Raw genomic sequence first — 24,178 nt, 5'->3', positions numbered from 1 at the left:
AAATGTAGCGCGCATTGCAAGCCAGCTTTTACCTCAACTAACTAAATGAAAATTAACTAAATGTAGCGTGTATTGCAAGCCAGCTTGTACCTTAACTAACTAAATGAAAATTAACTAAATGTAGCGCACATTGCAAGCCAGCTTTTACCTTAACTAACTAAATGAAAATTAACTAAATATAGCGCGCATTGCAAGCCAGCTTTTACCTCAACTAACTAAATGAAAATTGACTAAATGTAGCGTGCATTGCAAGCCAGCTTTTACCTCAACTAACTAAATGAAAATTAACTAAATATAGCGCGCATTGCAAGCCAGCTTTTACCTCAACTAACTAAATGAAAATTAACTAAATATAGCGCGCATTGCAAGCCAGCTTTTACCTCAACTAACTAAATGAAAATTGACTAAATGTAGCGCGCATTGCAAGCCAGCTTTTGTGAACTACTAAAAGAAAATATGAGATATCTGCCTTTTATGTATATGAGTGGTTACATTTCAATAAATCACCTGTGGCCATGGTCTTCATGCTATATTGTGATAGTTTATCATTAAAAAAAAGCACAATGTCTCAATTTAACACATATATTTGACTCTTTGGTGAGTCACTGTATCATTAGCTCACTGTTGGAGACCCCTTTAGTGTCATTATATTAAATATAGTGTCACTATTATAAAGTGTAGTGTGACTATCATGAAGCTGGACTCACTACGTATATGTTTAAAACCACACTGTTCCTCCTGAATCCGAGGTTCGACTATCCGGCGTAGCCTCCTCTCCAGTACACCTGAATAGACCTTACCTGTTGGGAGTGCATTCCATACTGATGTGGCATAGAAGGAGAATGAGTTAAGACCTTTGTTAGATCGGAATCTGGGTTTAACATGGTTTGTGGAGCTCCCCCTGGTGTTGTAGTTATGGCGGTAGGAAGTAGTTTGACAAGTACTTCGGTATCAGGGAGGTGTAGCGAATTTTATAGACTAGGCTCAGTGCAAGTTGTTTTACTCTACTCTACTTTGCCTGATTCAAACTCTTGTCAAAGCTGTAGTCGATGACATATATTGATACTGTACAGACTATTTTTTTTATTCTAAAGTACTAAAAATACAGGACAAAGTGTGTTCCTTGACAGCTCAATATGGAACACGTACTTTGGTTTCTAGAAATGGGACAATTCCGTTTTTCAAGGCCACTATGAACATCTCTGCCAAAATAGTTTGCCGTGCTGCCCATTACTTCTACAACTGATTATATCCAATATTCTATTAACTGACCAAAAAAATCCCGAAACTACCAAATGTTGCGTTTATAAAGTGTGTTTGTCCCACAATACGAAGGTCCTGGGTTCGATCCTGCGCTCTGGATCTTTCTGTGTGGAGTTTGCATGTTCTCCCCGTGACTGCGTGGGTTCCCTCCGGGTACTCCGGCTTCCTCCCACTTCCAAAGACATGCACCTGGGGATAGGTTGATTGGCAACACTAAAATTGGCTCTAGCGTGTGAATGTTGTCTGTCTATCTGTGTTGTCCCTGTGATGAGGTGGCGACTTGTCCAGGGTGTACCCCGCCTTCCGCCCGATTGTAGCTGAGATAGGCTCCAGTGCCCCCCACGACCCTGAAAGGAATAAGCGGTAGAAAACGGATGGATGGATGTCTTGGATATGTGTATTGATGGATCATATGAAAGTGTCTCACCATTATCAAGCTATTGACTGAATGGGTAACCTGTATTATTCTTTTACAGATTTGTGCCATCGGCACAAAGAATCACAAAAAAAAGGGCTTTGGCATGATGAAGACCAAATGGAAGTAAACAGATACATGAAATCATGCAGTCTAATACATTCTCCCTGTGTGTAACTTTTTAATAAAAATCAACTTTTCATGACAACACCTTTGGTAACATTGATGTTTATTTCAAACAAGGAGCAAATATTTGTTGTTATGCGACGCCACACTTCAGTTCCTCTCAATATACTGAATCTCCAAACTGGTAACCAAAGCGCTGTCCTGCTCATTGGTCTTTTGGAAAGTGGCGCTGCCGAGGTCCCTGACTGTGTAGGAAACAAGACGCATGTAATTGCGTGTCACCTTTACCGTTAGTTTTGAGGTCCACAAATACATAACACATCATATATCATATCTGAACTCGTGTATATTCTAAATGATTTGCACTTACGCGTCCGGAAGCACCTGGGATGACAGGTGTTTTCGGCTGACGGCTGACACACAGATGCGTAGCAGTGGATGTACACCTGGAGGAGAGTAAAAATATGTTTTTTTTTTGCTCCTGCACAGTAGCTCCTCAGCCTTCCCGGTAAGGTCTATTCAGGTGTACTGGAGAGGAGGCTACGCCGGATGGTCGAACCTCGGATTCAGGAGGAACAGTGTGGTTTTCGTCCTGGTCGTGGAACTGTGGACCAGCTCTATACTCTCGGCAGGGTCCTTGAGGGTGCACGGGAGTTTGCCCAACCAGTCTACATGTTTTTTGTGGACTTGGAGAAGGCATTCGACCGTGTCCCTCGGGAAGTCCTGTGGGGAGTGCTCAGAGTACGGGGTATCGGACTGTCTGATTGTGGCAGTCCGCTCCCTGTATGATCAGTGTCAGAGCTTGGTCCGCATTGCCGGTAGTAAGTCGGACACGTTTCCAGTGAGGGTTGGACTCCGCCAAGGCTGCCCTTTGTCACCGATTCTGTTCATAACTTTTATGGACAGAATTTGTAGGCGCAGTCAAGGCGTTGAGGGGATCTGGTTTGGTGGCTGCAGAATTAGGTCTCTGCTTTTTGCAGATGATGTGGTCCTGATGGCTTCATCTGGCCAGGATCTTCAGCTCTCACTGGATCGGTTCGCAGCTGAGTGTGAAGCGACTGGGATGAGAATCAGCACCTCCAAGTCCGAGTCCATGGTTCTCGCCCGGAAAAGGGTGGAGTGCCATCTCCGGGTTGGGGAGGAGATCTTGCCCCAAGTGGAGGAGTTCAAGTACTTCGGAGTCTTGTTCACGAGTGAGGGAAGAGTGGATCGTGAGATCGACAGGCGGATCGGTGCGGCGTCTTCAGTAATGCGGACGCTGTATCGATCCGTTGTGGTGAAGAAGGAGCTGAGCCGGAAGGCAAAGCTCTCAATTTACCGGTCGATCTACATTCCCATCCTCACCTATGGTCATGAGCTTTGGGTTATGACCGAAAGGACAAGATCACGGGTACAAGCGGCCGAAATGAGTTTCCTCCGCCGGGTGGCGGGGCTCTCCCTTAGAGATAGGGTGAGAAGCTCTGCCATGCGGGGGGAGCTCAAAGTAAAGCCGCTGCTCCTCCACATGGAGAGGAGCCAGGTGAGGTGGTTCGGGCATCTGGTCAGGATGCCACCCGAACGCCTCCCTAGGGAGGGGTTTAGGGCACGTCCGACCGGTAGGAGGCCGCGGGGAAGACCCAGGACACGTTGGGAAGACTGTGTCTCCCGGCTGGCCTGGGAAGGCCTCGGGGTCCCACAGGAAGAGCTGGACGAAGTGGCTGGGGAGAGGGAAGTCTGGACTTCCCTGCTTAGGCTGCTGCCCCCGCGACCCGACCTCGGATAAGCGGAAGAAGATGGATGGATGGATGGGTAGCAGAGGAGTCGTTTATTTGCACAAATGCGTTTTAGGAAAGTAATAACTATGAATACACAACACATTTGGTTTAGATGCAACTGTAAGTCAGCTTTACCGATGCCACATCTGTTTTTGTGGGCAGTGCGTAGTGTGATAAAAATGTCTTGTGCGATACCTGGTGGTATCAGCCATTAAAAAAGTAATTATAGCCTCTTAGAGGGTCATTTGGAGGGTCACTGCCGTCAACTGACCAAAAACTGTTTTTATCACCTCAGAAATATTTCTAAAGTGAGAAATTTGCTGTCAAAATTGGATCTGGAAATTATCATTCACACGTTCATTTCATCTGGTATTGACTATTGCAATTCTCTCTTCACCCTTTTCAACAAGTCAACGCTAAAGAGACTTCGGACGGTACAAAATGCAGCTGCCAGACTTTTGACAGGTGCACCCAGAACAGCCCATATTTATCCAGTCTTTGTTGGCTTCCAGTCAAATTTGACATTGAGTTTAAGATTTTAGTCCTGACTTTCCGTACTCTTCAGTTGCATGGTGGGGCCCCTCAGTACATCACTGACTTGTTATGCCCCTACTAGAGATGCGCGGTTTGCGGACACAACCGCGGAGTCCACGGATTATCCGCGGATTATCCGCGGGTCGGGCGGTTGAAATAAAAAAAAATTAGATTTTATCCGCGGGTCGGGTCGGGCGGTTGAAATTAAAAAAAAAAAGATTTTAAATAGATTCAGGCGGGTGGCAGTTAAACCAATTCGGAAATATATATACATAGTTAAATGTTGTTACCCACATACGAAAAACGAGCAGGCACCTGCAGCATGCCACAACAGAAGAAGAAAAAAAAAAAAGAGATGGCAACGCCGGCAGCAAACGTGGTACGCGACAAACTAAAAAAAGGAATACTAAAGACCAGGGGAAAAAAAGGCCAGAAAAGTTCAGCGTGGACTCTTTTTTTATGAGGTTGTAAATCAGGATGATAGTAATGCTGGCTACGTGATTTGCAAGAGCTGCGACGCTGTTTATGTCTACGACAGTCACAAAACCGGGACATCTAACATGGTGCATCACATTTGTGCAAAACCCCGAATCTCCACAAACACCCTGAGCATGAGCAGTTTCGTCCGCCGTGATCCCAGAAGAGTGCCACAGGATGTTAAAACAAGATAGAACGCAGCTGCCTGCAGCAGTTTGAGTGGCGCGAGCGCGCTTGGAGGTGCGCTCAGCGCGGCTCCCAGATGATTGCGCACTGGTGTGCGTCTGGGCCGTGACAGCGTGGCACGCATTGAATGTCTCTGCTGCATTGGATCAGTCTCCTTTCTTTAACAGGCAAAAGCTTTATAACCTCACTAATGCCTTGCATCGTCTATATTAGATATATAACAACGGGCGGGTGCGGGCGGGTGCGGTTTTGATTAAATGTTAGTTCGGGTGGATGCGGATGGTTGACGACTTTTGTGATGCGGTTGCGGATTAAATAATTGCCTATCCGCGCATCTCTAGCCCCTACTCTTCAGGGCGCAGCCTCCGTTCTTCAGGCTAGGGTCTTCTAAAGATCCCAAAAAACTCATTCTAAAACCCGTGAAGACCTGGCATTCCAGGCTATAGCTCCCAGACTCTGGAACAACATGCACCGGTCCCTCTGTGATCTTGACTGTGTTGACACTTTTAAGAAAGATTTGAAGACTTCTCTTTTTAGTAAGGCTTTTAGTTAATGCACCTTTTAAGTATCATTTTGAATCCACTTTTTTTAAATCATTTTTATGATGTTGCCCCTGTTGTTTTAATTTAATTGTTGTTTTACTTCACCTCTGTTTTATACAGCGCTTTGGAATTTTATCTGTGAAAAGCGCTTTATAAATAAAATGTACTTACTTACTAGTGAGATCCAGTGTTTCCCACAGGACAGGCATCTATTTGTGGTGGTGTGGTCGGGGGGTAGCGGCGATGACCAAGAAGAACGCGGAGTTGGAATATAATTACAACATTTTATGTACATATTTATATACAGATTTGAACAATTAGTGATTCACTGAAATATATTTATTAATTGTGGTTCTTACAAAAAATACATCTTATAAAATATAAAAGCTAAAATGTCTCTTAAAGCTCTGCCCCTTTAATTAGTGAATACTAAATAATTTAACTTTAGCCTACTACTACAACCATATTATTTACCAGCAACATGAAGTGAAACAGAGGCAGAGGTGTCCTGCCACAGTCAGTCAACCTCCTCCTCCTCCTCCTGCTGCTGCTGAACAGGTCGCACCTGTGGTCCGGACTGTAGGCCTACCTCCTCTCCAAGTCGAGCCCTTTTCGGCCGTTGAAAATATTTTTCTATACTCATCTGTGTGAAGGAGTGAACATCCAACAATAGAATTTATTACTAACGAGCAGAACCGCTCTATGTACAGTGCCGTCTAACCTTAAGCGGCAGCAGCTCAACACATGCAGGGTTCAACGTTAAGGTTTTTTTCTACTTGCCCGACTTCTCAAATCTACTTGCCCCAATATTTTTACTTGTCCTGCCTAGGTTTTTTTCTGGCTGTGTAGTGCTCATGGCTTATATCTTACTAAAATTCTTCCCGTTGACTATTTACAACACTACACAGTATTTCTTATTATTATCTATAATTACATTTAAATGGCATTGCATACGTGTAAAATTAAATGCTATTTCTTATTATTTGACCAGTAGCAGTTACACCCATCTGAACAGGTCAGCCACCTGTTTAAAGCCCGATCACAGTTGAAATCTTGAAATGAAGGGCCTTTAATGGCCAAAACATTAACCTGGACAACATTTTAACAGCTGGTTGGCTCAGATTGTATTATTTTCATTGCATTCACATGCTGCAGTGGACAGTGGACAATTTAGCTTCAGTCCACGTGTGTTTATTGACAACAGGGTTATAACCTGGACACGTTAGCTCGTCGGTATGAAAACAGGTGACTGTTACTACGTGCGTCTGCCCCGGCCCCCGAGTCAAACAGCGGCGGTGTTAATGAAGCAGCGTCAGGCTGCTCACCGTCAGTGAAACGCTCGGTGAAATCGCGGATTAACGTTAAATATATGACGAGCCGCGAGCAATGCAGCTATAACCTATCTACCTATAACCTATATTACCCTCGTATTTTGATCCCGTTCGTCCGTCCGTCCGTCCCTCTTCTTCTTCTTCTTCTGGCCCACCAGGTGAATTAAGTGCTATTGGCGGAGTTACAATGCATAGTAGGCTACCGCCACCTACTGCACCGGAGTTGTAACTACAAGCAACATTCACAGACAGTCCCATTGCTTTTATGAGCGGTCGAGCGAGTCAAAAGACGAAAAATCCATTTGTGGCGGACGTAATTCTTTCGTGGCGGGCCGCCACAAATAAATGAATGTGTGGGAAACACTGAGATCACATGCCCCTTAGGGTGAAACGGTGGTGCCGGGAGATTAATTAAGATACGATGTCTGTGAAAAGCTATTATATATCCCTATTTTTGCATCACCCACCTTTCGCTTGAGAGGATTTGTAACTTCAGGATCTTTGACTCCGCCCTTGCCGGAATAATTTACCACAGTGGACAAGAAATGGAACATCTTGAAGATAAATCTCCTATGGTGGGTGGGGTACATGAGGCCTGAAGAGGGGCCAACTGGAACCTGAGTGGTCTGGTAATTGTCATTCACGTAAGGGCATCTGATCACAGAGAGATAAGAGATCATACAGTAAATCTACAAAATCAGGTGAGGACTTCAACATACTCTTACCCATCAATCAGCAAGTCCCACTGAGGCACGCTATGAGGCTGGGGGGCAGCAGTGGCCCAGCATCGCCCAAGAGTCAACATCAGGTTGGGGTCAGTCCTTGCCAGCATTCTGACCTCAACATACACCGGCTCTCTGAGCACTTTTACCAGCGGGTAGTCACTGTCCTCATAGAAAGAATTGTAGGCCACGTCCTCTGTGTACGGAAAAATGTCAACGCTTAAATCAAAGTCATTTCCAATGCGGACTAACACCTTTATGCTCACCTTCAACACAACCCTTGGTTGTGCACACTCCACTGCCCAGCCGGAGCTCCACATTTAAGGGCCCAGGAGCTGCAGCTGGATTCGGTTGAGGAAGCTGGTCCACCTCAACGACCAGCGCTTCAGTGGACAAGCCCGCATATTTACACTGCAAAAGCACCCTTCGAGGAACCAGGACAATTCATGTTTTTCTTAGAATATACAGTACATGCTCGCTGGCCACTTTAGGGCACACCTGCAATCCAATACAAGGTTGCAAGGTACAAATGGTCAATTTGGACGGTCTTGTGGTAATCATAATTGAACCACCTATCCCTTTGTTTGCAATATCATTTTTGCAAAATACAATTTTTCCATAGAGGTCATTAAATTATGCATGTGTACCAGTATTTGATTTAAGAAATAACACTATGAACTTTATTCAATCGATAGCAACATGAACTGATGAAGCCTTCTTGGATGAGAAGGCAAAACGTTTTCTACGACAAACCAGTTGCGATGGATTGATCCTGAGAATACAATGACCTGGATGAAAGACAATATCCATAGACCAGTGGTTCTTAACCTGGGTTCGATGGAACCCTAGGGGTTCGGTGAGTCGACCTAGGGGTTCGGCGGAGGTCAAAACACACCCGACTCATCGTGAAAATACAATCTTCTCCCTATCGGCGTATTACGGATACGGCAACAGCTGACTGGTTTGCAGGTGTGTAATTTGTTGTGAGTTTATGCACTGTGTTGGTTTTGTTCTTTGAACAAGGTGATGTTCATGCACGGTTCATTTTGTGCACCAGTAAAAAAAACATGGTAACACTTTAGTATGGGGAACATATTCACCATTAATTACTTGTTTGTTAACATGCAAATTAGTAACATATTGGCTCTTAACTAGTCATTATTAAGTACTTATTAATGCCTTATTATAACTCTAACCCTTTAACCCTGGCCCTAACAAGCACCAAATAACTAAATTAAGTCTTTGTTACTTAGTATATGTTCCCCTAGTGTCCAAATAACTCTAAATTAAGTCTTTGTTACTTAGGATATGTTCCCCTAGTGTCCAAATAACTCTAAATTAAGTCTTTGTTACTTAGAATATGTTCCCCTAGTGTCCAAATAACTCTAAATTAGGTCTTTGTTACTTAGAATATGTTCCCCTAGTGTCCAAATAACTCTAAATTAAGTCTTTGTTGCTTAGAATATGTTCCCCTAGTGTCCAAATAACTCTAAATTTAGTCTTTGTTGCTTAGAATATGTTCCCCGAGTGTCCAAATAACTCTAAATTAAGTCTTTGTTACTTAGAATATGTTCCCCTAGTGTCCAAATAACTCTAAATTTAGTCTTTGTTGCTTAGAATATGTTCCCCTAGTGTCCAAATAACTCTAAATTTAGTCTTTGTTACTTAGAATATGTTCCCCTCGTGTCCAAATAACTCTAAATTTAGTCTTTGTTACTTAGAATAGGTTCCCCTTGTGTCCAAATAACTCTAAATTAAGTCTTTGTTACTTAGAATATGTTCCCCTAGTGTCCAAATAACTCTAAATTAAGTCTTTGTTGCTTAGAATATGTTCCCCTAGTGTCCAAATAACTCTAAATGTAGTCTTTGTTACTTAGTATATGTTCCCCTAGTGTCCAAATACCTCTAAATTAAGTCTTTGTTACTTAGAATATGTTCCCCTAGTGTCCAAATAACTCTAAATTAAGTCTTTGTTACTTAGAATATGTTCCCCTAGTGTCCAAATAACTCTTAAATACGTCTTTGTAACTTAGAATATGTTCCCCTAGTGTCCAAATAACTCTAAATGTAGTCTTTGTTACTTACAATATGTTCCCCTAGTGTCCAAATAACTCTAAATTAAGTCTTTGTTACTTAGAATATGTTCCCCTCGTGTCCAAATAACTCTAAATTAAGTCTTTGTTACTTAGAATATGTTCCCCTAGTGTCCAAATAACTCTAAATTAAGTCTTTGTTGCTTAGAATATGTTCCCCTAGTGTCCAAATAACTCTGAATTTAGTCTTTGTTGCTTAGAACATGTTCCCCGAGTGTCCAAATAACTCTAAATTTAGTCTTTGTTACTTAGAATATGTTCCCCGAGTGTCCAAATAACTCTAAATTTAGTCTTTGTTGCTTAAAATATGTTCCCCTAGTGTCCAAATAACTCTAAATTTAGTCTTTGTTGCTTAGAATATGTTCCCCTAGTGTCCAAATAACTCTAAATTAAGTCTTTTTTGCTTAGAATATGTTCCCCTCGTGTCCAAATAACTCTAAATTTAGTCTTTGTTACTTAGAATATGTTCCTCTAGTGTCCAAATAACTCTAAATTAAGTCTTTGTTGCTTAGAATATGTTCCCCGAGTGTCCAAATAACTCTAAATTAAGTCTTTGTTACTTAGAATATGTTCCCCTAGTGTCCAAATAACTCTAAATTTAGTCTTTGTTACTTAGAATATGTTCCCCTAGTGTCCAAATAACTCTAAATTAAGTCTTTGTTACTTAGAATATGTTCCCCTAGTGTCCAAATAACTCTAAATTTAGTCTTTGTTACTTACAATATGTTCCCCTAGTGTCCAAATAACTCTAAATTAAGTCTTTGTTGCTTAGAATACGTTCCCCTAGTGTCCAAATAACTCTAAATTTAGTTTTTGTTGCTTAGACTATGTTCCCCGAGTGTCCAAATAACTCTAAATTAAGTCTTTGTTGCTTAGAATATGTTCCCCGAGTGTCCAAATAACTCTGAATTTAGTCTTTGTTGCTTAGAATATATTCCCCGAGTGTCCAAATAACTCTAAATTTAGTCTTTGTTACTTAGAATATGTTCCCCTAGTGTCCAAATAACTCTAAATTAAGTCTTTGTTACTTAGAATATGTTCTCCTAGTGTCCAAATAACTCTAAATTAAGTCTTTGTTACTTAGAATATGTTCCCCTAGTGTCCAAATAACTCTAAATTAAGTCTTTGTTGCTTAGAATATGTTCCCCTAGTGTCCAAATAACTCTAAATTAAGTCTTTGTTACTTAGAATATGTTCCCCGAGTGTCCAAATAACTCTAAATTTAGTCTTTGTTGCTTAGAATATGTTCCCCTAGTGTCCAAATAACTCTAAATTAAGTCTTTGTTGCTTAGAATATGTTCCCCTAGTGTCCAAATAACTCTAAATTTAGTCTTTGTTACTTAGAATATGTTCCCCTAGTGTCCAAATAACTCTAAATTAAGTCTTTGTTGCTTAGAATATGTTCCCCGAGTGTCCAAATAACTCTAAATTTAGTCTTTGTTGCTTAGAATATGTTCCCCTAGTGTCCAAATAACTCTAAATTAAGTCTTTGTTACTTAGAATATGTTCCCTGAGTGTCCAAATAACTCTAAATTAAGTCTTTGTTGCTTAGAATATGTTCCCCTGGTGTCCAAATAACTCTAAATGTAGTCTTTGTTACTTAGAATGTGTTCCCCTCGTGTCCAAATAACTCTAAATGTAGTCTTTGTTACTTAGAATATGTTCCCCTAGTGTCCAAATAACTCTAAATGTAGTCTTTGTTACTTAGAATATGTTCCCCTAGTGTCCAAATAACTCTAAATTAAGTATTTGTTGCTTAGATTATGTTCCCCTAGTGTCCAAATAACTCTAAATTTAGTCTTTGTTACTTAGAATATGTTCCCTGAGTATCCAAATAACTCTAAATTAAGTCTTTGTTACTTAGAATATGTTCCCCTAGTGTCCAAATAACTCTAAATTAAGTCTTTGTTGCTTAGAATATGTTCCCCTAGTGTCCAAATAACTCTAAATTTAGTCTTTGTTACTTAGAATATGTTCCCCTAGTGTCCAAATAACTCTAAATTAAGTCTTTGTTGCTTAGAATATGTTCCCCTAGTGTCCAAATAACTCTAAATTAAATCTTTGTTACTTAGAATATGTTCCCCTAGTGTCCAAATAACTCTAAATGTAGTCTTTGTTGCTTAGAATATGTTCCTCGAGTGTCCAAATAACTCTAAATTAAGTCTTTGTTACTTAGAATATGTTCCCCTAGTGTCCAAATAACTCTAAATTAAGTCTTTGTAACTTAGAATATGTTCCCCTAGTGTCCAAATAACTCTAAATGTAGTCTTTGTTACTTAGTATATGTTCCCCTAGTGTCCAAATAACTCTAAATTTAGTCTTTGTTACTTACAATATGTTCCCCTATTGTCCAAATAACTCTAAATTAAGTCTTTGTTGCTTAGAATACGTTCCCCTAGTGTCCAAATAACTCTAAATTTAGTTTTTGTTGCTTAGAATATGTTCCCCGAGTGTCCAAATAACTCTAAATTTAGTCTTTGTTACTTCGAATATGTTCCCCTAGTGTCCAAATAACTCTAAATTAAGTCTTTGTTACTTAGAATATATTCCCCTAGTGTCCAAATAACTCTAAATTAAGTCTTTGTTGCTTAGAATATGTTCCCTAGTGTCCAAATAACTCTAAATTTAGTCTTTGTTACTTAGAATATGTTCCCCGAGTGTCCAAATAACTCTAAATTAAGTCTTTGTTGCTTAGAATATGTTCCCCTAGTGTCCAAATAACTCTAAATTAAGTCTTTGTTACTTAGAATATTTTCCCCTAGTGTCCAAATAACTCTAAATTAAGTCTTTGTTACTTAGAATATGTTCCCCTAGTGTCCAAATAACTCTAAATTAAGTCTTTGTTACTTAGAATATATTCCCCTAGTGTCCAAATAACTCTAAATTAAGTCTTTGTTGCTTAGAATATGTTCCCTAGTGTCCAAATAACTCTAAATTTAGTCTTTGTTACTTAGAATATGTTCCCCGAGTGTCCAAATAACTCTAAATTAAGTCTTTGTTGCTTAGAATATGTTCCCCTAGTGTCCAAATAACTCTAAATTAAGTCTTTGTTACTTAGAATATTTTCCCCTAGTGTCCAAATAACTCTAAATTAAGTCTTTGTTACTTAGAATATGTTCCCCGAGTGTCCAAATAACTCTAAATTAAGTCTTTGTTGCTTAGAATATGTTCCCCTAGTGTCCAAATAACTCTAAATTTAGTCTTTGTTACTTACAATATGTTCCCCGAGTGTCCAAATAACTCTAAATTAAGTCTTTGTTGCTTAGAATGTTCCCCTTGTGTCCAAATAACTCTAAATGTAGTCTTTGTTACTTAGAATATGTTCCCCTAGTGTCCAAATAACTCTAAATTAAGTCTTTGTTACTTAGAATATGTTCCTCTAGTGTCCAAATAACTCTAAATTTAGTCTTTGTTACTTAGAATATGTTCCCCTCGTGTCCAAATAACTCTAAATTAAGTCTTTGTTGCTTAGAATATGTTCCCCTAGTGTCCAAATAACTCTAAATTAAGTCTTTGTTGCTTAGAATATGTTCCCCTAGTGTCCAAATAACTCTAAATTTAGTCTTTGTTGCTCAGAATATGTTCCCCTAGTGTCCAAATAACTCTAAATTTAGTCTTTGTTACTTAGAATATGTTCCCCTAGTGTCCAAATAACTCTAAATTAAGTCTTTGTTACTTAGAATATGTTCCCCTAGTGTCCAAATAACTCTAAATTAAGTCTTTTGTACTTAGAATATGTTCCTCTAGTGTCCAAATAACTCTAAATTAAGTCTTTGTTACTTAGAATATGTTCCCCTAGTGTCCAAATAACTCTAAATTTAGCAGGGGTCGGCAACCCGCGGCTCTAGAGCCGCATGCGGCTCTTTAGCGCCGCCCTAGTGGCTCTCTGGAGCTTTTTCGAAAATGTATGAAAAAAGATGAGGGGAAAAAAATACATTTTTTGTGTTAATATGGTTTCTGAAGGAGGACAAACATGACACAAACCTCCCCAATTGTTATAAAGCACACTGTTTGTATTAAACATGCTTCACTGATTCGAGTATTTGGCGAGCGCCGTTTTGTCCCACTAATTTTGGCGGTCCTTGAACTCACCGTAGTTTGTTTCCATGTATAACTCTAAATTTAGTCTTTGTTACTTACAATATGTTCCCCTAGTGTCCAAATAACTCTAAATTAAGTCTTTGTTACTTAGAATATGTTCCCCTAGTGTCCAAATAACTCTAAATTTAGTCTTTGTTACTTAGAATAGGTTCCCCGAGTGTCCAAATAACTCTAAATTTAGTCTTTGTTACTTAGAATATGTTCCCCTAGTGTCCAAATAACTCTAAATTAAGTCTTTTTTACTTAGAATATGTTCCCCTAGTGTCCAAATAACTCTAAATTAAGTCTTTGTTGCTTAGAATATGTTCCCCGAGTGTCCAAATAACTCTAAATGTAGTCTTTGTTACTTAGAATATGTTCCCCTAGTGTCCAAATAACTCTAAATTAAGTCTTTGTTACTTAGAATATGTTCCCCTAGTGTCCAAATAACTCTAAATGTAGTCTCTTTTACTTAGAATATGTTCCCCTAGTGTCCAAATAACTCTAAATTAAGTCTTTGTTGCTTAGAATATGTTCCCCTAGTGTCCAAATAACTCTAAATTAAGTCTTTTTTACTTAGAATACATTCCCCTAGTGTCCAAATAACTCTAAATTAAGTCTTTGTTGCTTAGAATATGTTCCCCTATTGTCCAAATAACTCTAAATTAAGTCTTTGTTACTTAGAATATGTTCCCCTAGTGTCCAAATAACTCTAAATTTAGTCTTTGTTACTTAGAATATGTTCCCCTAGTGTCCAAATAACTCTAAATTTAGTGTTTGTTGCTTAGAATATGTTCCCCTAGTGTCCAAATAACTCTAAATTTAGTCTTTGTTGCTTAGAATATGTTCCCCTAGTGTCCAAATAAATCTAAATTTAGTCTTTGTTACTTAGAATATGTTCCCCTAGTGTCCAAATAACTCTAAATTAAGTCTTTGTTGCTTAGAATATGTTCCCTGAGTGACCAAATAACTCTAAATTTAGGGGAATATGTTCCCCTAGTGTCCAAATAACTCTAAATGTAGTCTTTGTTACTTAGAATATGTTCCCCTGGTGTCCAAATAACTCTAAATTTAGTCTTTGTTGCTTAGAATATGTTCCCCGAGTGTTCAAATAACTCTAAATTAAGTCTTTGTTACTTAGAATATGTTCCCCTTACTAAAGTGTTACCAAAAACATATAACTTTGTCTTGAATTTGAAAAAGAAAAACATTTTATTTTTCACTAAAGAAGGGTTCGGTGAATGCGCATATGAAACTGTTGGGGTTCGGTACCTCCAACAAGGTTAAAAACCACTGCCATAGACACTATGAACTTTAGCAGGTCATTGAAGATAAAGCTAAAACGAACTTTTTAACCTATAGCTTATATTTTTCCGACTACTTTTCTTGTATTCTCCTGATTTGTAGCATAGTATTTTCAGTGCTTTCTGAGTATTTGAGACCAAATATGTAAAGCACTTTGTGGCTTTTGTGAAATGTGCCATATAAATAAGTTGCCCTTACTTATTCTGACCGTCTATGTCAGGGGTCGGCAACCCGCGGCTCTTTAGCGCCGCCCTAGTGGCTCTCTGGAGCCTTTTCAAAAATGTATGAAAAATTGTTTTAATATGGTTTCCGTAGAAGGGCAAACATGACGCAAACCTCCCTAATTGTTTTAAAGCACACTGTTTATATTAAACATGCCTCACTGATTCGAGTATTTGGCGAGCGCCGTTTTGTCCTACTAATTTTGGCGGTCCTTGAACTCACCGTAGTTTGTTTACATATATAACTTTCTCCGACTTTCTAGGACGTGTTTTATGCCACTTCTTTTTCTGTTTCATTTTGTCTACCAAACTTTTAATGTTGTGCATGAATGCGCAAAGGTGAGTTTTGTTGATGTTATTGACTTGTGTGGAGTGCTAATCAGACATATTTGGTCACTGCATGACTGCAAGCTAATCGATGCTAACATGCTATTTAGGCTAGCTATATGTACATATTGCATCATTATGCCTCATTTGTAGCTATATTTGAGGTCATTTAGTTTCCTTTAAGTCATCTTAATTCAATTTATATCTCATGACACACTATCTGTATGTAATAGGCGAGGGCGGACCTACGTCACTTCCGCCTGCCAATCCCCGAAGAAACCGGTCGCCATATTGAATTCGTTGAAAACAAACCAGCTCACAGCGAACACAGCATTGACAGAAAAGGCATTTAACGAGGTTTTCACGGCATTTTAAACTGTTCTAAATGGCGTATGATTATGTAAATAGTCTTTCCAGTGAGGCTAGGTTAAGATACGAGTTAAAATGTTCTGTAGTTGGATTAAACGATTGCCCTTACCGCCTTCCAGCAGATGCGTGGACTGATAATCCTACACAATGGCCGGACATGGAATTTGGAAATCTTTATGTCTACCTCACAAGCGCACCAGGTCGGTTGTTAGCTTCGGTTGTTATATAACGAATAAATCACATAAAAATTGTTAAATCACCCAAGGTATGTTGATAAATGATAATAAGGATGACACGGTGGCTACCAGTATCTGTATATTTATTATATCTGTAGAGAGCTCATTCAAATTCAGTTCAGTATTATGATTTATTATTTGCTGAATTACTGGAAATAGCCTTTATACCGTATGTTATTGTTGTGCAACAACAACAACTTCAGCTATTCAGTAAAAATTCAACGGGTTCAACATTAGCATGGACGGTATAGCCAAGTTGTGGTTAAGAAGGTGGATTTTTGTTCCTTATATTTACCAGAAACGAAGTGATCCGAACACACGACCCGGGATTTTGGGGGACTCCAGTGAGAACCGTCCTCGTTTTCCCGGTGTAAAGCTGCGAGCCATTTGTCTCGTCTCTGTGGGCTTTTAGCACGCTTTGGCAGAACAAAATACGACCTTTGTTTTCCCTGTTTCCAGTTGTGGTTTGCACAACCAAAAACAACACAGTTTTTTGGCATTTTGGAGGCAGAATGACGGGTTTAATCAGCGCAGGTCGACAGGTTAAAGAGTAATGGCGACGGTTTGTTTTCAACGCCAGTCAGGTTGCTATGGCTCGAAGAACCCGTATGTAGCTCAGTTGCCCGGATGTCGGCCCTGCCCTATATGGCTTTTAATTTTTTGCGGCTCCAGACAGATTTGTTTTTGTATTTTTGGTCCAATATGGCTCTTTCAACATGTTGGGTTGCCGACCCCTGGTCAATGTCTTATGACGTTGAATTGTTATGTAGTATCCGGGATTTGGAACGATAAAAGATTGGTTGATGGATAAGAACTGAGGGAAAATGAAGGCTGCAACAGCAGAAGTGCTGTGAATTCAACTAGTTTTCTGTTTAAAGAATCAGTTTTGCTTTTTGTTGCATGAAAACACTTTCCTTAGTATTTGTAGCAGTTGAATATTTGTAATATTTTCCAAATGCCCACCTAAAGCAGTGTCTAATAAGTATAGTCATAAAAGACCCACATACTGGTATTGGCTGTCCCTGGTAATCGCTCCCCGCAGTCCAACAGCAACTTCAAAGGAGGCCGACATCCGGTTCTTATATATTACCACATCTTGAGCCTCCTCCTACAGAAGGTTTGCAGCATTACAAGTTTTTTCCGAATGAAAGTGATAGATCAAATCTGCCTCACCGTCACGACAGTGCCACAGGCAGTGATGGGGAACTGGTAGATGGCAAAAGCTGAAGTGGTGTCAACTGTGCCGCATCCTAGCCCGTTTTCATTGAATGAGATGGACTCTAGGTCGATATTTGGCAGGGTGACTTCTCTGGCCACCACCACTATCATCTGGCCGTCCTTGGTGCACTGAAGAGTGACTGAAGAGAGCAATTTTATTGACTTGACTATATACAGTAAGCAGTCACACAAGCAAGATCGTGTACCTACCACATTTTCTATAATAGCACATGTGGCCATCGTGGCAGCAGTCAATGTTGTGACAATCAGAAGGGGAGATGCTTGCAGAGCCGCACGCTATCTTGTGACGGGCTTCCACCTCACAAAGTTCTGCCGGATTTTTGTGGTCGGTTGGCATCATAGGCCATTGGTCAGTGGACTTTTGAGCTCCGGACAGACAGCCCATGAGCAGGGAGAGCGTTTGCAGACAGATCAACTTCATTGCCAGGGATTCACAGTGAACACTCCCGCTGTAAGAAAACGTAGCAACAACACCCTGACTTTTATCTGGCATGCATGGGTCATGTTGACATATTTTTTTTTCCCTACGCACACTGACCACTCAAGTGCAAGTTAAATGCTGGAGATACAAGTTGGGATGTATCCAGACAACATTAAAGATCCTGTTTGAAAAATCACAGCCTTGTTGGTAGACATGAATTGGAATTTGCGCTCATTGTTAACCTGGGCCTCGTATGAATACAATCCCGACTTGTTTGAGCTGTGACACTATGAAAACCTTCACAAGGTCTGGATGACCCACAGCTGTGGCGGTCATGCTGTCTTCTATCCAGGTCTTGACAAAATAAACACATTGTCCAATCTTCACTCAGGTGCCTTTGACAGAAATGTACAGCACAATGAAGCCTGATGGGCTACCTTTTGCCAAACGTTCGATGGAATAACAACTAATGTGCACTGGCAGTATTGAGGGGGCGAGTTGCCGGGTTTGAAATAGTTCAAGTATAATTCATAAACAAACAGAAGTGGCCTACTTTGAGCTTTTAAAGTTAAACAATCTGTTCTGTGACTTCTATATTTTAATGAAATAATGTCTCATAGGAAGTAGTGTATCTTGTTGCAGGCTCAAACTGTTATCATCAATAAAACCCTTACCAATCCAATCCACTTTATTTATATAGCACATTTAAACAACAAAATGTTTCCAAAGTGCTGCACAACAATATTAAACACAATTAAAAACAATATAAAATAAATATGATTAAAAACAATTTTAAAGGGTAAAACCAATTAAAACAGTAAATAGAAATCATCCATCCATCCATCCATCTTCTTCCGCTTATCTGAGGTCGGGTCGCGGGGGCAGCAGCCTAAGCAGGGAAGCCCAGACTTCCCTCTCCCCAGCCACTTCGTCCAGCTCTTCCTGTGGGACCCCGAGGCGTTCCCAGGCCAGCCGGGAAACATAGTCTTCCCAACGTGTCCTGGGTCTTCCCCGCGGCCTCCTACCAGTCGGACGTGCCCTAAACACCTCCCTAGCGAGGCGTTCGGGTGGCATCCTGACCAGATGCCCGAACCACCTCATCTGGCTCCTCTCCATGTGGAGGAGCAGCGGCTTTACTTTGAGCTCCCCCCGGATGGCAGAGCTTCTCACCCTATCTCTAAGGGAGAGCCCCGCCACCCGACGGAGGAAACTAATTTCGGCCGCTTGTACCCGTGATCTTGTCCTTTCGGTCATGACCCAAAGCTCATGACCATAGGTGAGGATGGGAACGTAGATCGAGCGGTAAATTGAGAGCTTTGCCTTCCGGCTCAGCTCCTTCTTCACCACAACGGATCGATACAGCGTCCGCATTACTGAAGACGCCGCACCGATCCGCCTGTCGATCTCACGATCCACTCTTCCCTCACTCGTGAACAAGACTCCGAGGTACTTGAACTCCTCCACTTGGGGCAAGATCTCCTCCCCAACCCGGAGATGGCACTCCACCCTTTTCCGGGCAACACAACACAATAGAAATCAACATTTTAAAAACACAGAGGACAACAGAGGACCACACAACTCACGTAGTGTTAAAAGCCAGAGAATAAAAGTGGGTCTTAAGACGAGACTTAAAGTTAAAGTTAAATTTAAAGTACCAATGATTGTCACACACACACTAGGTGTGGCGAAATTATTCTCTGCATTTGACCCATCACCCTTGATCACCCCCTGGGAGGTGAGGGGAGCAGTGGGCAGCAGCGGTGGCCGCGCCCGGGAATCATTTTGGTGATTTAACCCCCAATTCCAACCCTTGATGCTGAGTGCCAAGCAGGGAGGTAATGGGTCCCATTTTTATAGTCTTTGGTATGACTCGGCCGGGGTTTGAACTCACAACCTACCGATCTCAGGACGGACACTCTAACCACTAGGCCACTGTGGGAGCAGTTGGAACATGGAGGGGCAGAGTGTTCCAGAGCTTAGGGCCGACCACAGAGAAGGCCCTGTCTCCCCTGGTTTTAAGTCTGGTCTTGGGCACCACGAGCTGGAGCTGGCTCTCGGACCTCAGAGCGCGCGCAGGATTGTAAATTTGGATGAGGTCCGAGATATACTGAGGTGCCAGTCCATGTAAAGCTTTAAAAACAAACAGCAAGGTTTTAAAATCAATTCTAAAATGAACAGGGAGCCAGTGCAAACCCTCAAGGATTGGGGTTATATGCTGGCGTCTCCTGGCCCCTGTTAAAAGTCGTGCTGCCGCATTCTGGACTAACTGCAACCGGGAGAGAGCTTTTTGGCTAATGCCAGCATAAAGTAGTCCAGGCCACTTGAAATAAAAGCACGCACGACTTGTTCAAAAAGGTTAAAAGATAAAAACGGTTTTACCTTTGCTAAAAGACAAAGATGATAAAAACACGATTTTAAAACGCCATTGACTTGTTTGTCAGGTTTAAAATCGCTGTCTATATTGACGCCAAGGCTGGTAACTTTGGGACGCACATCATTTTGCAATGGTCCCAAGTCAGCGAGGGCCGGACCAAAAACTAAAATTTCCGTTTTTCCCTCATTCATTATTAAAAAATTCTGGGCTAACCAAGCCTTGACGTCGCATAGACAGTTGAGAAGGGGTGTCAGGGGGCCGTGGCCTTTTGAAATAGGCATATAAATTTGGCAGTCGTCTGCATAAAAGTGATAAGACACTCCATGCCTCTTAAAAATCTCTCCAAGAGGGAGGAGATATAGAGCGAACAGGATGGGGCTTAGAATAGATCCCTGGGGGACACCACAGTAAAGCGAAGCAGAAGAAGAAGTGGCGTCCCCCAGCCTGACAGAGAAGGACCTTTCTGACAGGTAGGATCTGAACCACTCTAATGCAGTCCCCCTGACACCCACACAGTCTCTCAGGCGATCTAAAAGAATTGTGTGGTCGACCAACCGCGCAGGCAATGTTTTAGGTTATCATTTGAGCATTCTTTACTATCATACAAATACAAAGAGAAGTTTAACCAATGTATGACCAAATCAAATGAAACAAAATGACTCACCTTTTAAACAACAAGTAGTAGAGAGAGAACTGGAAAGTGTTTTTGCTGAGTTTTAGTGTGACCTGGTAGCCTTTTATAGCAGTGGTTCTTAACCTTGTTGGAGGTACCGAACACCACCAGTCTCATATGCGCATTCACCGAACCCTTCTTTAGTGAAAAATAAAATGGTTTTTTTTTCCAAATTCAAGACAAAGTTATATGTTTTTGGTAACACTTTAGTATGGGGAACATATTCTAAGTAACAAAGACTAAATTTAGAGTTATTTGGACACTAGGGGAACATATTCTAAGTAACAAAGACTTAATTTAGAGTTATTTGGACACTAGGGGAACATATTCTAAGTAACAAAGACTTAATTTAGAGTTATTTGGACACTAGGGGAACATATTCTAAGCAACAAAGACTTAATTTAGAGTTATTTGGACACTCGGAGAACATATTCTAAGCAACAAAGACTTAATTTAGAGTTATCTGGACACTCGGAGAACATATTCTAAGTAACAAAGACTTAATTTAGAGTTATTTGGACACTAGGGGAACATATTCTAAGTAATAAAGACTTAATTTAGACTTATTTGGACACTCGGGGAACATATTCTAAGCAACAAAGACTTAATTTAGAGTTATTTGGACACTAGGGGAACATATTCTAAGTAACAAAGACTAAATTTAGAGTTATTTGGACACTAGGGGAACATATTCTAAGTAACAAAGACTAAATTTTGAGTTATTTGGACACTAGGGGAACATATTCTAAGTAACAAAGACTTAATTTAGAGTTATTTGGACACTCGGGGAACATATTCTAAGCAACAAAGACTTAATTTAGAGTTATTTGGACACTCGGGGAACATATTCTAAGCAACAAAGACTAAATTTAGAGTTATTTGGACACTAGGGGAACATATTCTAAGTAACAAAGACTTAATTTAGAGTTATTTGGACACTCGGGGAACATATTCTAAGCAACAAAGACTTAATTTAGATTTATTTGGACACTCGGGGAACATTTTAAGTAACAAAGACTTATTCAGAGTTATTTGGACACTCTGGGAACATATTCTAAGCAACAAAGACTTAATTTAGAGTTATTTGGACACTCGGGGAACATATTCTAAGCAACAAAGACTACATTTAGAGTTATTTGGACACTAGGGGAACATATTCTAAGTAACAAAGACTTAATTTAGAGTTATTTGGACACTAGGGGAACATATTCTAAGCAACAAAGACTTAATTTAGAGTTATTTGGACACTCGGGGAACATATTCTAAGCAACAAAGACTAAATTTAGTTATTTGGACACTAGGGGAACATATTCTAAGCAACAAAGACTAAATTTAGAGTTATTTGGACACTCGGGGAACATATTCTAAGCAACAAAGACTAAATTTTGAGTTATTTGGACACTAGGGGATTATATTCTAAGTAACAAAGACTTAATTTAGAGTTATTTGGACACTCGGGGAACATATTCTAAGCAACAAAGACTTAATTTAGAGTTATTTGGACACTCGGGGAACATATTCTAAGCAACAAAGACTAAATTTAGAGTTATTTGGACACTAGGGGAACATATTCTAAGTAACAAAGACTAAATTTAGAGTTATTTGGACACTCGGAGAACATATTCTAAGCAACAAAGACTTAATTTAGAGTTATCTGGACACTCGGAGAACATATTCTAAGTAACAAAGACTTAATTTAGAGTTATTTGGACACTAGGGGAACATATTCTAAGTAATAAAGACTTAATTTAGACTTATTTGGACACTCGGGGAACATATTCTAAGTAACAAAGACTTAATTTAGAGTTATTTGGACACTAGGGGAACATATTCTAAGTAACAAAGACTTAATTTAGAGTTATTTGGACACTAGGGGAACATATTCTAAGTAACAAAGACTTAATTTAGAGTTATTTGGACACTAGGGGAACATATTCTAAGCAACAAAGACTTAATTTAGAGTTATTTGGACACTCGGAGAACATATTCTAAGCAACAAAGACTTAATTTAGAGTTATCTGGACACTCGGAGAACATATTCTAAGTAACAAAGACTTAATTTAGAGTTATTTGGACACTAGGGGAACATATTCTAAGTAATAAAGACTTAATTTAGACTTATTTGGACACTCGGGGAACATATTCTAAGCAACAAAGACTTAATTTAGAGTTATTTGGACACTAGGGGAACATATTCTAAGTAACAAAGACTAAATTTAGAGTTATTTGGACACTAGGGGAACATATTCTAAGTAACAAAGACTAAATTTTGAGTTATTTGGACACTAGGGGAACATATTCTAAGTAACAAAGACTTAATTTAGAGTTATTTGGACACTCGGGGAACATATTCTAAGCAACAAAGACTTAATTTAGAGTTATTTGGACACTCGGGGAACATATTCTAAGCAACAAAGACTAAATTTAGAGTTATTTGGACACTAGGGGAACATATTCTAAGTAACAAAGACTTAATTTAGAGTTATTTGGACACTCGGGGAACATATTCTAAGCAACAAAGACTTAATTTAGATTTATTTGGACACTCGGGGAACATTTTAAGTAACAAAGACTTATTCAGAGTTATTTGGACACTCTGGGAACATATTCTAAGCAACAAAGACTTAATTTAGAGTTATTTGGACACTCGGGGAACATATTCTAAGCAACAAAGACTACATTTAGAGTTATTTGGACACTAGGGGAACATATTCTAAGTAACAAAGACTTAATTTAGAGTTATTTGGACACTAGGGGAACATATTCTAAGCAACAAAGACTTAATTTAGAGTTATTTGGACACTCGGGGAACATATTCTAAGCAACAAAGACTAAATTTAGTTATTTGGACACTAGGGGAACATATTCTAAGCAACAAAGACTAAATTTAGAGTTATTTGGACACTCGGGGAACATATTCTAAGCAACAAAGACTAAATTTTGAGTTATTTGGACACTAGGGGATTATATTCTAAGTAACAAAGACTTAATTTAGAGTTATTTGGACACTCGGGGAACATATTCTAAGCAACAAAGACTTAATTTAGAGTTATTTGGACACTCGGGGAACATATTCTAAGCAACAAAGACTAAATTTAGAGTTATTTGGACACTAGGGGAACATATTCTAAGTAACAAAGACTAAATTTAGAGTTATTTGGACACTAGGGGAACATATTCTAAGTAACAAAGACTTAATTTAGAGTTATTTGGACACTCGGGGAACATATTCTAAGCAACAAAGACTTAATTTAGAGTTATTTGGACACTAGGGGAACATATTCTAAGTAACAAAGACTTAATTTAGAGTTATTTGGACACTAGGGGAACATATTCTAAGTAACAAAGACTTAATTTAGAGTTATTTGGACACTCGGGGAACATATTCTAAGCAACAAAGACTTAATTTAGAGTTATTTGGACACTAGGGGAACATATTCTAAGTAACAAAGACTTAATTTAGAGTTATTTGGACACTAGGGGAACATAT

General features: G+C 39.7%; 1 protein-coding gene across 1 annotated transcript; it reads right to left on the bottom strand.

Annotated features, from left to right (window-relative positions):
* Positions 1-1,946: 1,946 nt before the first annotated feature.
* LOC133612018 (zona pellucida sperm-binding protein 4-like) lies at positions 1,947-17,431 on the bottom strand. Its single transcript, XM_061969234.2, has 8 exons — positions 17,410-17,431; positions 17,155-17,339; positions 16,989-17,086; positions 7,617-7,774; positions 7,354-7,546; positions 7,096-7,282; positions 2,175-2,250; positions 1,947-2,049 (listed from the first exon to the last, which is right to left on the bottom strand). Exons 1-8 carry the CDS (start codon positions 17,429-17,431, stop codon positions 1,955-1,957), a joined length of 1,014 nt encoding a protein of 337 aa, XP_061825218.1. The 3' UTR covers positions 1,947-1,954.
* Positions 17,432-24,178: the final 6,747 nt, after the last annotated feature.

Source organism: Nerophis lumbriciformis, linkage group LG08 (genome assembly GCF_033978685.3).
Source record: "Nerophis lumbriciformis linkage group LG08, RoL_Nlum_v2.1, whole genome shotgun sequence".
Classification (NCBI taxonomy): Eukaryota; Metazoa; Chordata; class Actinopteri; order Syngnathiformes; family Syngnathidae; genus Nerophis; species Nerophis lumbriciformis.
Note: the sequence above shows the minus strand (reverse complement) of the source record. Positions and strands in the feature narration are given on the sequence as shown.